The sequence below is a fragment of the Vulpes lagopus genome, chromosome 7, assembly GCF_018345385.1.
Source record: "Vulpes lagopus strain Blue_001 chromosome 7, ASM1834538v1, whole genome shotgun sequence".
In the NCBI taxonomy this organism is placed as follows: domain Eukaryota; kingdom Metazoa; phylum Chordata; class Mammalia; order Carnivora; family Canidae; genus Vulpes; species Vulpes lagopus.
In genome coordinates, this window is record NC_054830.1 from 14,058,052 (window position 1) to 14,069,982 (window position 11,931).

At 54.8% G+C, this 11,931-nt stretch overlaps 1 protein-coding gene across 12 annotated transcripts in view; it reads left to right on the forward strand.

Moving 5' to 3' along the window:
• The window catches only part of SLC25A42 (solute carrier family 25 member 42), a 30,426-nt gene extending 23,636 nt beyond the window's left edge, over positions 1-6,790 (forward strand). For all 12 annotated transcript variants that reach the window (XM_041762832.1, XM_041762833.1, XM_041762829.1 and 9 more), the window contains 5 exons: positions 842-867; positions 1,727-1,893; positions 2,271-2,387; positions 2,980-3,131; positions 4,565-6,790. In XM_041762832.1, the coding sequence (XP_041618766.1) occupies positions 842-867; positions 1,727-1,893; positions 2,271-2,387; positions 2,980-3,131; positions 4,565-4,872 (770 nt within the window). In that variant the 3' untranslated portion in view covers positions 4,873-6,790. The remainder of the gene's footprint in view (positions 1-841; positions 868-1,726; positions 1,894-2,270; positions 2,388-2,979; positions 3,132-4,564) is intronic.
• The last annotated feature ends 5,141 nt before the right edge of the window (positions 6,791-11,931 follow it).

Here is an 11,931-nt window from a genome sequence, read left to right on the forward strand (position 1 = left end):
ATCCATAAAACAGGTCATTAATATCAACGTCCCGAAGAAGTGAGCTGGCATGGGAAAGGGCGTGCAGCTGAGCATGCACCTCCCTGTGCGTTGGTAGCGTTGTTACCTGGGGTGAATGCAGTGTAGTGCCCTGCAGGGAGCTGGGTTTAGTTCTGAAGGTATAGGTGTGTACACACGGCCGCACGGATGGGAGTGCGGGGGTGTCCTGGCAACACAGCAGACACTGGAGACATGAGGAGAGGGAGGTTATAAGACCACCACTCCTCGTGACCACAGTGGCTCAGGCCCTCATCAGCAGAGTGCACTGTCACATCGGGGAGCAAGGTGGCAGCCACCAGGGGTGGGAGAGGGTGCTCAGGGGTGCCACACTGGCACCTCTAGGCAGAGAACATGCCCAGGCCTTGTTCTGAGAGGGCCAGGCCCCTTGGTTGCTCTGCACAACTAGTGGCTAGGAGGCTCCCCACAAAGGAGTTTGGTTGAATTGGAGTCCAGTTGGGTTGAAGGGTGCTGAGTTCCCCAGGCCTCTGCAGAGATCCTTGCTTTCCTGGGGAACAAGGTGGCAGCTCAGCTCCCCTTCCTGGGGACAAGCTGACACACAGGTAGGGCCGGGGCCCGGGGTGGGGGCAAACGCAGCAGGTGAGGAGGTTCCCTGGAGGAAGGCCACCCTGCCTGGGATGACCCAGCACATCAGCCCCTGGTGGGAGAGCGTCCTCACTGGCTGTTCTCACTCCCAGTGCTCAGACCTGACCCCCATATTGGGGGTCCCACAGGCTGAGGTCGTCCTTTATTCCTAATGGTCTCTGTTGTGTTGTTTTTGTTTTTGTTTTTGTTTTTTTTCCAGTGTCTTCAAAAAGATTTTCTGCCAAGGTGAGTCACTAGGTCACCAACTCCTGGCTCTGGGGCCTTCACCGTCTGCCCTGCTGGGCTGGCAGGAGGTGGCCGTGGCACATGGCCCAGGGGTGGAGGGAGATGCTTTTCAGAGTGTTTTTTCCCTTTGGTTCTCCCACAAGCCAGTTTCCAGGCTGCCAGGTGATCGGGGCCTCCCCCACCAGGCCTTCGGGCAGGGGCTGCCTGTCCTGGCACCCCAAACTCTGCCTGAATGTAGCCCACTCTGGCAGCTAACAGGAGACCCTCATGCTTGGGGCAGTGGGAAGAGGACTTAAAGTTCTAAACCTATGATTTCACATTTGATTCATTTTTAAAAATATTTTATTAATTTATTTGAGAGAGAGAATGCACAAGAGGATGGGGAGGGCAGAGGGAGAGGGAGAAGCAGACTCCCCACTGAGCAGGGAGCCTGACGTGGGACTCCATCCCAGGACCCCGAGATCATGACCTGAGCCCAAGGCAGACGCTAAACCAACCGAGCCACCCAGGTACCCCATATCTGATTCATTTTTAAATGGAGAGCAGGCATTACCTTCTTGGGAAAAGAGAAAGAATATAATTAAAATCTAGACTACCAAACAAACCAAACATCTTCTGTGTGGGGCTCTCACCTGCAAACCTGGTTTGCCCTGGCTCGCTTTACTATTCCTACTCCTAAGGTCAGGGGAGTAGAGACAGAGGGGTCTCTATGCAGGACCCAGAGAATGTGGGGGGATAAGGCAGGGTGGGGTGGATAACGCAGCCCCCAGTCACAGTGCTGGACAAAAGAGGTGTTGAGCTGGGGGGGTGGGGGTGGAGCAGGGCAGGCAAGGGTGCTAACCATGCCCGTCTCCCGCAGGAGGCCTTCCGGCTCCTCTACTTCACCTACCTCAACGAGGGCTTCTTCAGCCTGTGGCGCGGGAACTCGGCCACTATGGTGCGCGTGGTGCCCTACGCTGCCATCCAGTTCAGCGCCCATGAAGAGTACAAGCGCATCCTGGGCCGCTACTATGGCTTCCGCGGGGAGTGAGTGCCCGCCCCCCAACTGCCCCCCAAAACCCTCTCGACTCTGTCCCATCGTCCTGCCCTCCTGCATTCCGCACGACCACCATGGCAGCAGCCCTGTCGTTTGCCCTGTCTTCCCTGAGATCCCGAGTCTCAGCAAGGCCTGTGATCCCAACTGTGCCCCGTGTCTGAAAGGGAAGGAACACTTCGAGTCCACACAAGCAGATGGGAAGGAAGGGCAACCGTGGGAACCTCAGAATGACCTCCACCCAAGAGACTCAGTCGCTTGGCCCCGGGGAAGCCAGCCCCTGCCTGTTCCTGGGTTCTCCCTGCTGGCCGAGACCTGTGGGCACCTCCAGCTTGGGGGGGTCTCACTTTCTCTCCTCCTTCTCTTTCAGAGCCCTGCCCCCCTGGCCCCGCCTCCTTGCAGGCGCACTGGCTGGGACGACAGCTGCTTCTCTGACCTACCCCCTGGACCTAGTCAGAGCGAGGATGGCCGTGACCCCAAAGGAAATGTGAGTACCCAGGCCGGGCATGCCGTTCTGCAGCTGCTCCAGAAAGGCAGCAATTGTTTCTCTTACCCTAGGAGTCAGCCTCTACTTATAGCAAACCAAAAGTCTTCATTTTTTTTAAAAAGATTTATACATCTATTTTGAAAGAGAGAGAGGGAGAGAGTGAGTGGGGGCAGGGGAGTACAGAGAGAGAGAGGGAGAGAGAATCTCAAGCAGACTCTGTGCCAAGCATGGAGCCCAATGTGGGGCTGGATCCCTCGACCCTGAGATCTTGACCAGAGCTGAAACAAGAGTCAGATGCTTAACTGACTGCAGCCCCCCGGGTGGCCCCCAAAAGTCTTCATTTTGAATTAGCACAGATAAGTTACAAGACAAGGGCTACTCCCAGCAGTGATTAGGGCAGTGAAGGTGGGATATGGCCTGAAGCACGCATTTCCCCCTCCAGCACCGAAGCATTGCAAGGTGGTTGTGTTCCTTAAAGAAAGCAAGCATGGCATCCAGATCCTGGCCCACCCCACTCCGGGGTTGCTGACATTAGTCGAGGCCAGCAGCCCCTCTTCATGCCCATAACCCACTCTGTCCCTCTGTCCTGCAGGTACAGCAACATCTTTCACGTTTTCATCCGCATCTCCCGAGAAGAGGGCCTGAAGACCCTCTACCATGGGTTCACGCCTACTGTGCTGGGGGTCATTCCCTACGCGGGGCTCAGCTTCTTCACCTATGAGACGCTCAAGAGCCTGCACAGAGGTAAGAAGCCGGGGGTGAGGGGGAGCACATGCTGCACCTCCCTGGGCTCACACAGACTCAGAGGCTGGACACTGAGGCCCCTGCCCTGGGAGGGACGGGCTCCCGGCCGAGGTCCGAATCAGAACAAGACAGGCACAGGCCACCATAGAGGCAGCTAGGCTCTCAGCCTTTCCTGCCAAGTTGTCAGACCAGTTTTGTGAAGTGCCACCAATAGCACTGGCCGCCGCTGGGGCCCAAAGCATCGGGTAAAACCTAGATGTAAGGGGAAGTGCCTTCTGGTGTTGTAATTTTGAGAAATTCCAAAAGTTCCGAAAAGTGCAGAGGCCAGTATACCACGCCTGAACCTGCTACCCTGGGCCGAACAGGTGTCAACAGTGTTCCAAGACGATATTTGTGAAAGAAAGCAAATGTACCAGGTGAAACTGAGGTTCCCTTGTTCCCCGCCCTCAGCCCCCTCCCTCCTGAGGGCTCCTTATAAGAACTGCATCCCCCAGGCAGTTGGAAATATTTCTACGTGTGTGTGTGTGTGTGTGTGTGTGTGTGTGTGTACGTGTACACATACCAGGAACAATACGTGGTCCTGTTTCCTGGTTAGAAGCAATAGCCACGGTGGAGCTACCTCCTGCACTTCCGATTAGCGCCTCTGAGCCCCAGGCGCCCCTGAGTCCACCTTGCCATATCCGAGCCTCTGTCCCATCATCCTTTCAGCAGTGAGGTGGGCCTGCCCTGCTGGGGGCCGTTGGGTGCTTCCAAGTTTTTAGTGATCAGGAGACACCCCCGAGCACCACACAGCGTGTTGAGTGTGAGCCCCTGGTTTTGGGATTTGCTCTGGCCGCTGCTCTTTCCAGCAGCTCTGCTTGCCCCCCAGCCCTGTCCCCTTACCCAACGTGGGTGCTGGCGGAGTCCTTCGAGTCTGCCCAGTGTGCTGGGCGAACCGCGCTGTCTCACTGGTTTGAATTCCTAGTATTAAATTTACAACCACACGTTTTTAAGAACCCCGCTGTTTGCTGCCCCCTCCTCCATCCCACTCATGTCCTGTCCTGGCACCTGCTCACCTCACCAGCCCCTGCATCCCTGCAGAGGGTGCCCACAGAACAGGCTGTGGAGTGGAGAGTGGCAGACACTGTATTGGTTTCCTTCTTTGCTTGACAGGAAAGCAAGAGTGATTAGATGTGAGCTCATTCTGCATGGTGGGACTTGATTAAATGATGGCACATTTCTGCCTTTTTCAAAACTTTTCAAATTTGATTTAAAAGGAGTGGCCAGGAGGTGAGGAGGCCGGGGCGGGAAGGCCCAGGGGAGCCAGGGGGTCCTGCGCCACCGCAGTGACGGAGCATGAGCCTGTGTGAGTGCCAGGCATGGGGGTGCAGTGACAGCTGGGTGCGTGCCCCCTGGCAACACCCTTACACGGTCCCTCTGTCCCTCGCCCACAGAGTACAGCGGCCGCCCACAGCCCTACCCCTTTGAGCGCATGATATTTGGGGCATGTGCCGGCCTCATCGGGCAGTCAGCCTCGTACCCGCTGGACGTGGTGCGGCGACGCATGCAGACAGCCGGGGTCACGGGTCACCCGCACGCCTCCATCATGCACACGCTGCGTGCCATCGTGCGAGAGGAGGGCGCCGTGCGTGGCCTCTACAAGGGTCTGAGCATGAACTGGCTCAAGGGCCCCATCGCCGTGGGCATCAGCTTCACCACCTTTGACCTCATGCAGATCCTGCTGCGGCACCTGCAGAGCTAGGGATCCTGCAGGCCAGCTGCTCTCGAGACAGGGAGCCGAGCTTCAGCGTGCAGCGGACCACTGACCCCTTTTGTCTCTGAGCCTGTGGAGCGAGGGTGCGCTTGGTTCCACCCTGGGAGCCACGTCGGAGCACCTTGTAGAACAAGCTGGGGGGCCTGGCCTCAGTCCCCAAAGCCAGCAACCCTAGAAGTGCAATGTTGGGACTGATGGGCAGGGGCTCTCATGCTCTCCCCATCCCTCCTCCCCAGGGCTGGCCCTGTCTTCTGGAGGCATTGTCCTCAATGCCCTGAGCTGGGAGTGACCAGTGCCACCTCTCGGCGCTCTGTGACCTGGGACATCCTCCTGATTCTAGTGACCGCATGCCACGGGGCACAGAGCCAGACTCTCTGTCTGCCCCTGTGCTCACAGATGGGAGGGAGCCCCAGAGTGTACACAGATGCCTGGCCTCCGAGCCCAGCCAGCTCAGCTGGGGTGATACATACAGCCTTTAGTCCCCCTCCCCATCCTCCCCCCAACCTGTCCTGCCTTTGCCATTACTTCCCAGGTGACATGACTCCTCTGTCACCAGAGCCTCCTGCTCGGGAACAGCCTTCTCCCAAGAGTATTATTTGGATCCTGGACTCTGTGGCCAAAGTAGGGCCCTAGGAGTGGGTTCTCCCCTCTGTTGCCTGCTCACCTGGTTTGTAATGTTCCCGGGAGGGTCGCACCTCCTCCAGGCAGCAGGGTTTGAGCAATTGCCATGGTTTTGTGTCTGAGTCCTAATCTGGAGGCATCTGCTGAAAATTGGGGACTCAAGTCACCTCCTCTGGGCCAGGAAGCTTCTACCCGTGTCCCCCGGGCCACACCAACAGAAGTGAGGCCTCAGGCCCCAACCCTCGGACCCTGGGCACAGCGGCTCCTGGGGGCGGGGGGGACCTGTGGCGTCTGGCATGTCCCTGGCTCCCCACCTGAGTGGGCGCTTGGCCAGGACATGGGGCGGTTTCGGGTGCATGAGGTTATCTGATTTCTGTGAACAGAGTGCATGGAGGCAACTGGCAGCCTTTGTCTTCCCCACGTAGGAGCCCCTGAACAGCGTGTGGCCTGAGGGTAGGAAGCCCGGGTGGGGGGGTGCCTGGGGTCTGCCAGGTGTCACAGGGACGCAGAAACACCCGTTTCCGAATGATATTTGGAGTTTCTTGATTTTTTTTTGGTTTTGCTTTTCAATCCGGCTGGTGCTGGGTCTAGTCACCATAAACCCTGACCGGCGCAATCCGGTTCCCAGGTGGAGTAACCAGAGGGTGACCAGATAGCTCTGCAGCCAGGTGTGTGAAACGGTCGGAGGGTGTGTTTGCACCACGCACATTTCCAGTTGTGACTTTCATCTCTCCCTTGTGTTCTGTCTCGTTTGTGTTCTTGACCTGGACCTGCAGGTGTGTAGACCCTTCTCTCTGTCCTTCCTTGCATGTGTCCACCTGCCAGCCTGAGTCTCATCCCCTGGGTCCCACGGCTGTTCTGTTGGGTGGGCTTCCCACCTCCTCTCCCTGCCTTGCCCAGAAGAGGCAGGAGAGGCAGGGTCCCCTCACAGAGAGACGGTGTGGCGACCTGGGGGCCCACCCCAGGCAAGTGAAACCAGATGAATGGTTGGGCGACACCCCCTCTGAGCCGCAGGCTGGGTCACCAAGGGGAGGGCCCCAGGTCCTGCCGGCCCCGTGTGCCCCCCCCCACGGTGGCTGTCAGCTGGGTGGGCCTCGGGGCTCCTCCCACCCCCAGCCCCGCACACAGCTGGGCTTGTGCCCGCTGTGGCCACACCGCTCCCACTGGTGTCCACCCTGATTTGGAGTTACATTTTGATGCCATGAAGACACTTTGTTTATATATAATGTTTATATATTTTAAAGATTTGTGCCAAGAGAGTATATTTAATAAAAATTAAAATGACTTTTTTTTTTCTGACCACGTCCTTCTCTTCTTCAGCTCTCACCCCCAAGCCCCACCCACTGCAAACCAAAAACAGGGTCAGGGCTGAGGTTATTTTGACAGATTTTAAACATATTAAATAAACTTTTTTTTTTTTTTTTAAAAATAGGCCCCACACCCAATGTGGGGCTTAAATCCAAGACCCTGAGATCAAGAGTTGCACACTCAGGGCACCTGGGAGGCTCAGTGGGTTAAGCACCTGGCTCTTGATTTCAGCTCAGGTCATAATCTCAAGGTCATAGGATCCAACCCGAGTCAGGCCCTGTGCAGGGCATGGAACCTGCTTGGGGTTTGCTCTCTGCCCCTCCCACCTCTCCCCCTAAAAAAAAAAAAAAAAAGTAAAAAAAGAGTCATGTGCTCTACCAACTGAGCTAGCCAGGCACCCCTTGAATAGACCTTTTTAATGTGTTTATTGTTTGAATTATTAATACATACTGTGGTCTTCTAGAAAACTCAAACTGTACAAAAGGGTTATGGTGAGAAGTAGGTCAGCCTTCCAGTTCCCTCCACCAAGGTGTCTTCTGTTCCCAGTTTCTCATGTGTCCTTGGGGAGACATCCTGGGCATAAACACTTGTCCCTTTTGAGTACATACATGGTGACCCACGTCATCAGTCAGAACGGGTTGCATCCTGCTGCAGCGACATGGCCTTCAAGTCCTGTTTCTCTCCCGTGCCCTGCCTGTCTGTCATGTGCTGGGGGCTCTGCTCCTCAGCTGAGGCTTTAGGAGCGAGCATGGCTGTCTGCAGGGTCCCGAGGACAAGGCCACCAGATGTCTCACAGTGGCCATTGAGACTTGCTTCAGGACAGCCCAGGTGGCCCAGGGGTTTAGCGCCACGTTCGGCTCAGGGCGTGATCCTGGGGTCCCGGGATCGAGTCCCACATCAGGCTCCCTGCATGGAGCCTGCTTCTCCCTCTACCTGTGTCTCTGCCTTTCTCTCTCTCTCTCTCTCTCTCTCTCTCTCTGTCTCTCATGAATATATAAATAAAATCTTTAAAAAGAGAGAGAGAGAGAGAGAGACTTGCTTCTGCGGCAGCCCATTCCCTGGACCAACCTGGGGTGTGCTCACCCAACCAGAGGTGGGAAGTGGGAGCCTCCATATGCCGGGGGGAGGGGCAACTGGGGGAGCATGTGTGCCTGTGTGTGCACACTGGGGAGGTGAGTGGTTCAAGTACATTCTGCCTTGCTGGCCCCAAGCCGCTCTGATGCTTTCATTGAACCAGGTTTCATTTTGTTTTGTTTTATTTTGTTTTTTAAGATTTTATTTAAGAGAGAGAAACAGCACAAGCAAGGGGAGCAAGAGGGAGAGGGAGAAGCAGACTCCCCACTGACACGGGGCTCGATCCCTGTACCCTGAGATCATGACCTGAGCTGAAGGCAGCCGCTTTGCCAACCGAGCCCCCCCAGACGCCCCTCAACCTGATTTCATACACAGTGGTCCCTATTACATACAGTTTGTCTTACTGTTAAGCCACAGTTTGGTGTTTCCCTGGGGTGGTGGCCTGGGATGCCATCTACCAATCCTTTGCTGATGGCCATCGGGGTTGTTAGTGCTCTATTGTCATGAGAGCTTGGTAGTGGCCCCTGGAGCCTGCTGAGCTTACCTCTCACATCCTACTGATTTCTGGTCATTCCCACCTCATATCCCAGCTCCTGAGCTGGGAGGAAGGGGTCAACTCCCCATTTCCTTCCAACCACTTGGCATCCCCTAAAATATAGAGGTAGGCAGGTGATCCCATCTGGGCCCATGACAGAAGAGATGTTTACTAACCATTTCCAGGGAGAACTTCTGGAAGCACCCTCCCTCTCCCACTGGCCCCGAGAGAAGGAACATCAGTGCAGACAATTATTGGGACTATTTTGTGATCACAAGATAGGATGCAATCCCAGGGTGAAGCAGACACTGCCGAAAATGGAGCAGAGATGAAGAAAGGAGTTGGATAATGGTGACATTGGGCTGCTGGATCCAGCTTTGCCTGAAGCTCTCAACTTTTGGCAATAGGAGTGGCTTTATCCTGTTTACTGAAGACGGGGTTGAGCTTCCTGACACTCTCTGAAACAAACATCGTATGTGCCTCTTTGCACTCATGTACTAGTGTAGTACCAGTAGTACTTTGTTCATGTACCAGGAACAAAATTGCTAAGTAAAGATCAAGGGTTATGTTAACTGATGCAGCCAGTGCCCCTCCCTAAGTCCAGCATTCATGGTTGCCACCAACTGCTTTTGGCTGGAAGCCACTGCAGCCCGGTCTGGGGGCTTCCCCACCGGAGCATGACCTGACAGCCCAGAAGCAGCCCTCAGCCAATGATTGTAGACAGTCCCTCCCTAGTGGGTGGCTCACTCAAGTGAGATCCACACTGTCCCCCAAGGTCCCCAACAGGACCAAGCCCAGGTGCCCCACTTTGTCACCTATTCATCAACACCTCCTCCCTCCCTGTTTCATGTCTCTGGCCCCAAGGAGTCTCCCTGGGGTGACCTCCCAGGTAAACCATGGGTCCTGAGTCCTTGTGACAGGGTCATCTTTGGGGGGAATCTATCCAGAAATAAATAGAAATGCCAGATAATCCTGCAAGCAGATGGTAGCATGCTTTTTTTTTTTTTTTTTTTTTTTTTTTTTTTTTTTTTTGGTAGCATGCTTTTTAAGAAGAGATTTATTCATTTATTTGAGAGATAATGTGTGCAGGGGGAAGGGGCAGAGGGAGAGGGAGGATTCTTAGTGGACTCCCCGCTGAGTGGAGCCACATCACAGGATCCTGAGACCATGACCTGTGCTGAAACCAAGGTTGGCCACTTAGCCGACTGAGCCACCAGGTGCCCGATGGTAGCATTTATACCACATCCTCTCCCTGTCTGGAGTTTCCTGCAGCCGCCATAACAAAGTGCCCTGGACTCGCTTGAAACAGATTTATTCTCTTAAACTTCTGAAGACCAGAGGTCCAAAATCAAGGCGTCAACAGGTTTGATTCCTTCCAAGGTCATGAGGGTCTGTTCAGGCCTCTCGGCTTGCTGCTGGCCAGATGGCTATCTTCACAGCACATCTGTGTCTAAATTTTCTTACAATGAAAAAAGAAAATTTTCTCATATAAGGACGCCAGTCCGGTTGAATCAGGGCCCATCTTAATGACCTCATTTTAACATAATCACCTCTTTAAAGACCCAGTATCCAAATACAGTCATATCCTGAAGTCCTAGGGGTTAGGACCTCAACATAGACGTTTGAGAGAACGTAATTCAGTGCCTGCCCTCACCAACAGCCAGCCGCCAGCCTTGTAGGTCTTCACTGTTCCGACAGGGAAGCAGTAGGGCATCCAAGGGCTGGGTGGTGACCAGGCTGTGACAGGAAGAGAGCGAGGTCATGAGGCCTGGGACTTGACCAGGTGGAGGTCCAGGGACCCAGACGAGAGTCATCTGGAGGTGTGTGGGTGCATCTTGGGTTCCATCTTGGTTTGTTATATCTTTTCTTCCCGCTGTTTTTTTCCTTTGCTCACTTCTCTTGAGTTGAAAGTTTGACTTGTGGGACGCCTGGGTGGTTGAGCAACTGCCTTGGGCTCAGGAGGTGATCCCAGGTCCGGGGATCGAGTCCCACATCAGGCTCCCCCCAGGGAGCCTGTTTCTCCCTCTGCCTATGTCTCTGCCTCTTTCTCTGTCTCTCATGAATAAATAAATAAAATCTTAAAAAAAAAAAGTTTGACTTGTTATTGGGTTTTCTCTTTTTTTTAAGATTTTATTTGTTGATTTGAGAGAGAGCGAACAAGAGCAGGAGCAGGGGTGGAGGGGAGGGGCAGTGGCAGAGGCAGAGGGAGAAGCAGACTCCTCCCACTGAGCAGAGAGCCCCGCTCAGGGCTTGATCCCATGACCCCGGGATCATGACCTGATCCAGGCACCCCAATACATTCCGTTTCTTGTACTAACAGGCTTTCTCGGCCTGGGCACCACTAGCATCTGAGCTGGGGTCATCCTGGGCACATTTGGGTGCCCAGCAGCATCCTTAGCCTCCACCCCCCCAGATGCACTGGTGTCTCTGTCCCCTCAGTTGTGACAACCCAAACTGTCTCCAGAAGATTATCTCCAGACATGGACTATTGTCTGCTCCTGTGAGAAGCACTGATGTGTGGTGATTACCACTGCTGTGTCCGTTAACAAGTCATACTTCTAAAAACATAGGATCTTGACCCCCTTTCTATCTTCCCTATTTTTCTCTGATGTGGTTCCACTTAGTTTCTCTCATTCTTATGACTTTTCTTTTTAATTGTGCAATGTATCCCAGAAGGAGTGTGTAAGACGTCTGTGGTTTAACGCCCGGCAGTGAGAGCCTGGGACCATCATGGATTCTTTGTGCCTTGGCCTCGTCCCACGTGGGGCCACACCCCACTGTACCTGCTGTGCCTCATGCTTGTGCCAGTCACGCTCTTGCTTTTCTTTAGGCGTTTCCACCTTCCTGCATATCCCTAGACCACATGGTGTTGAGCTCTGAGAGCAGAGAGCACGCATAGCCCTGGCTGAGCAAGACTAGGGCCAGGTGGCCAGAGGCATCACTGCTACCACTCCCTGTCGCTGCAGCACGGGTGGGGGGAGTGGCTGTGCCACTAGGCTGGGCGGGGTTTCAGGGCCTCCTGGGGTGCCAGCCATAGTGTGGGACCAGCAGAACTAGGGACAACACTCCATCATCTCTGATTCCTGATCCAGTAGGTATGACCTGTTCTGTCCCAGCTGGGAGCTGGGCTTCCTGGCTTCCTTCCTTCTGGGAACTTCCTAGACACGTCCCTTGGGATGCAGCTCTTGTCCCGCAGCACCTGGAGACTTGCGGTCCCGGGAATTCACATGGCCTGGTTCCATCAGGGCCTCTCTCTGCTCCTGTGTGTCTTCCCAGAACTCTCTGGCTTTGGAAGATTCTTCTGGGCCAGTTCTCTGATTTCCTTTGCTCCCTAGTGCCCCCACCCCCACCCCGACCCCACCCACCCATCGGTTTTCCATCTTTTATCTTCTTATTCCTCCTGCAAGATTCCTACTTTATCTGTCATCTCCATCTCCCTGCCTTCTCATCCCCCAGTCCCCTCCCAGGGCTCTCCCCCACCCTCCCCTCCCTCTTGCCACCACCCCAGC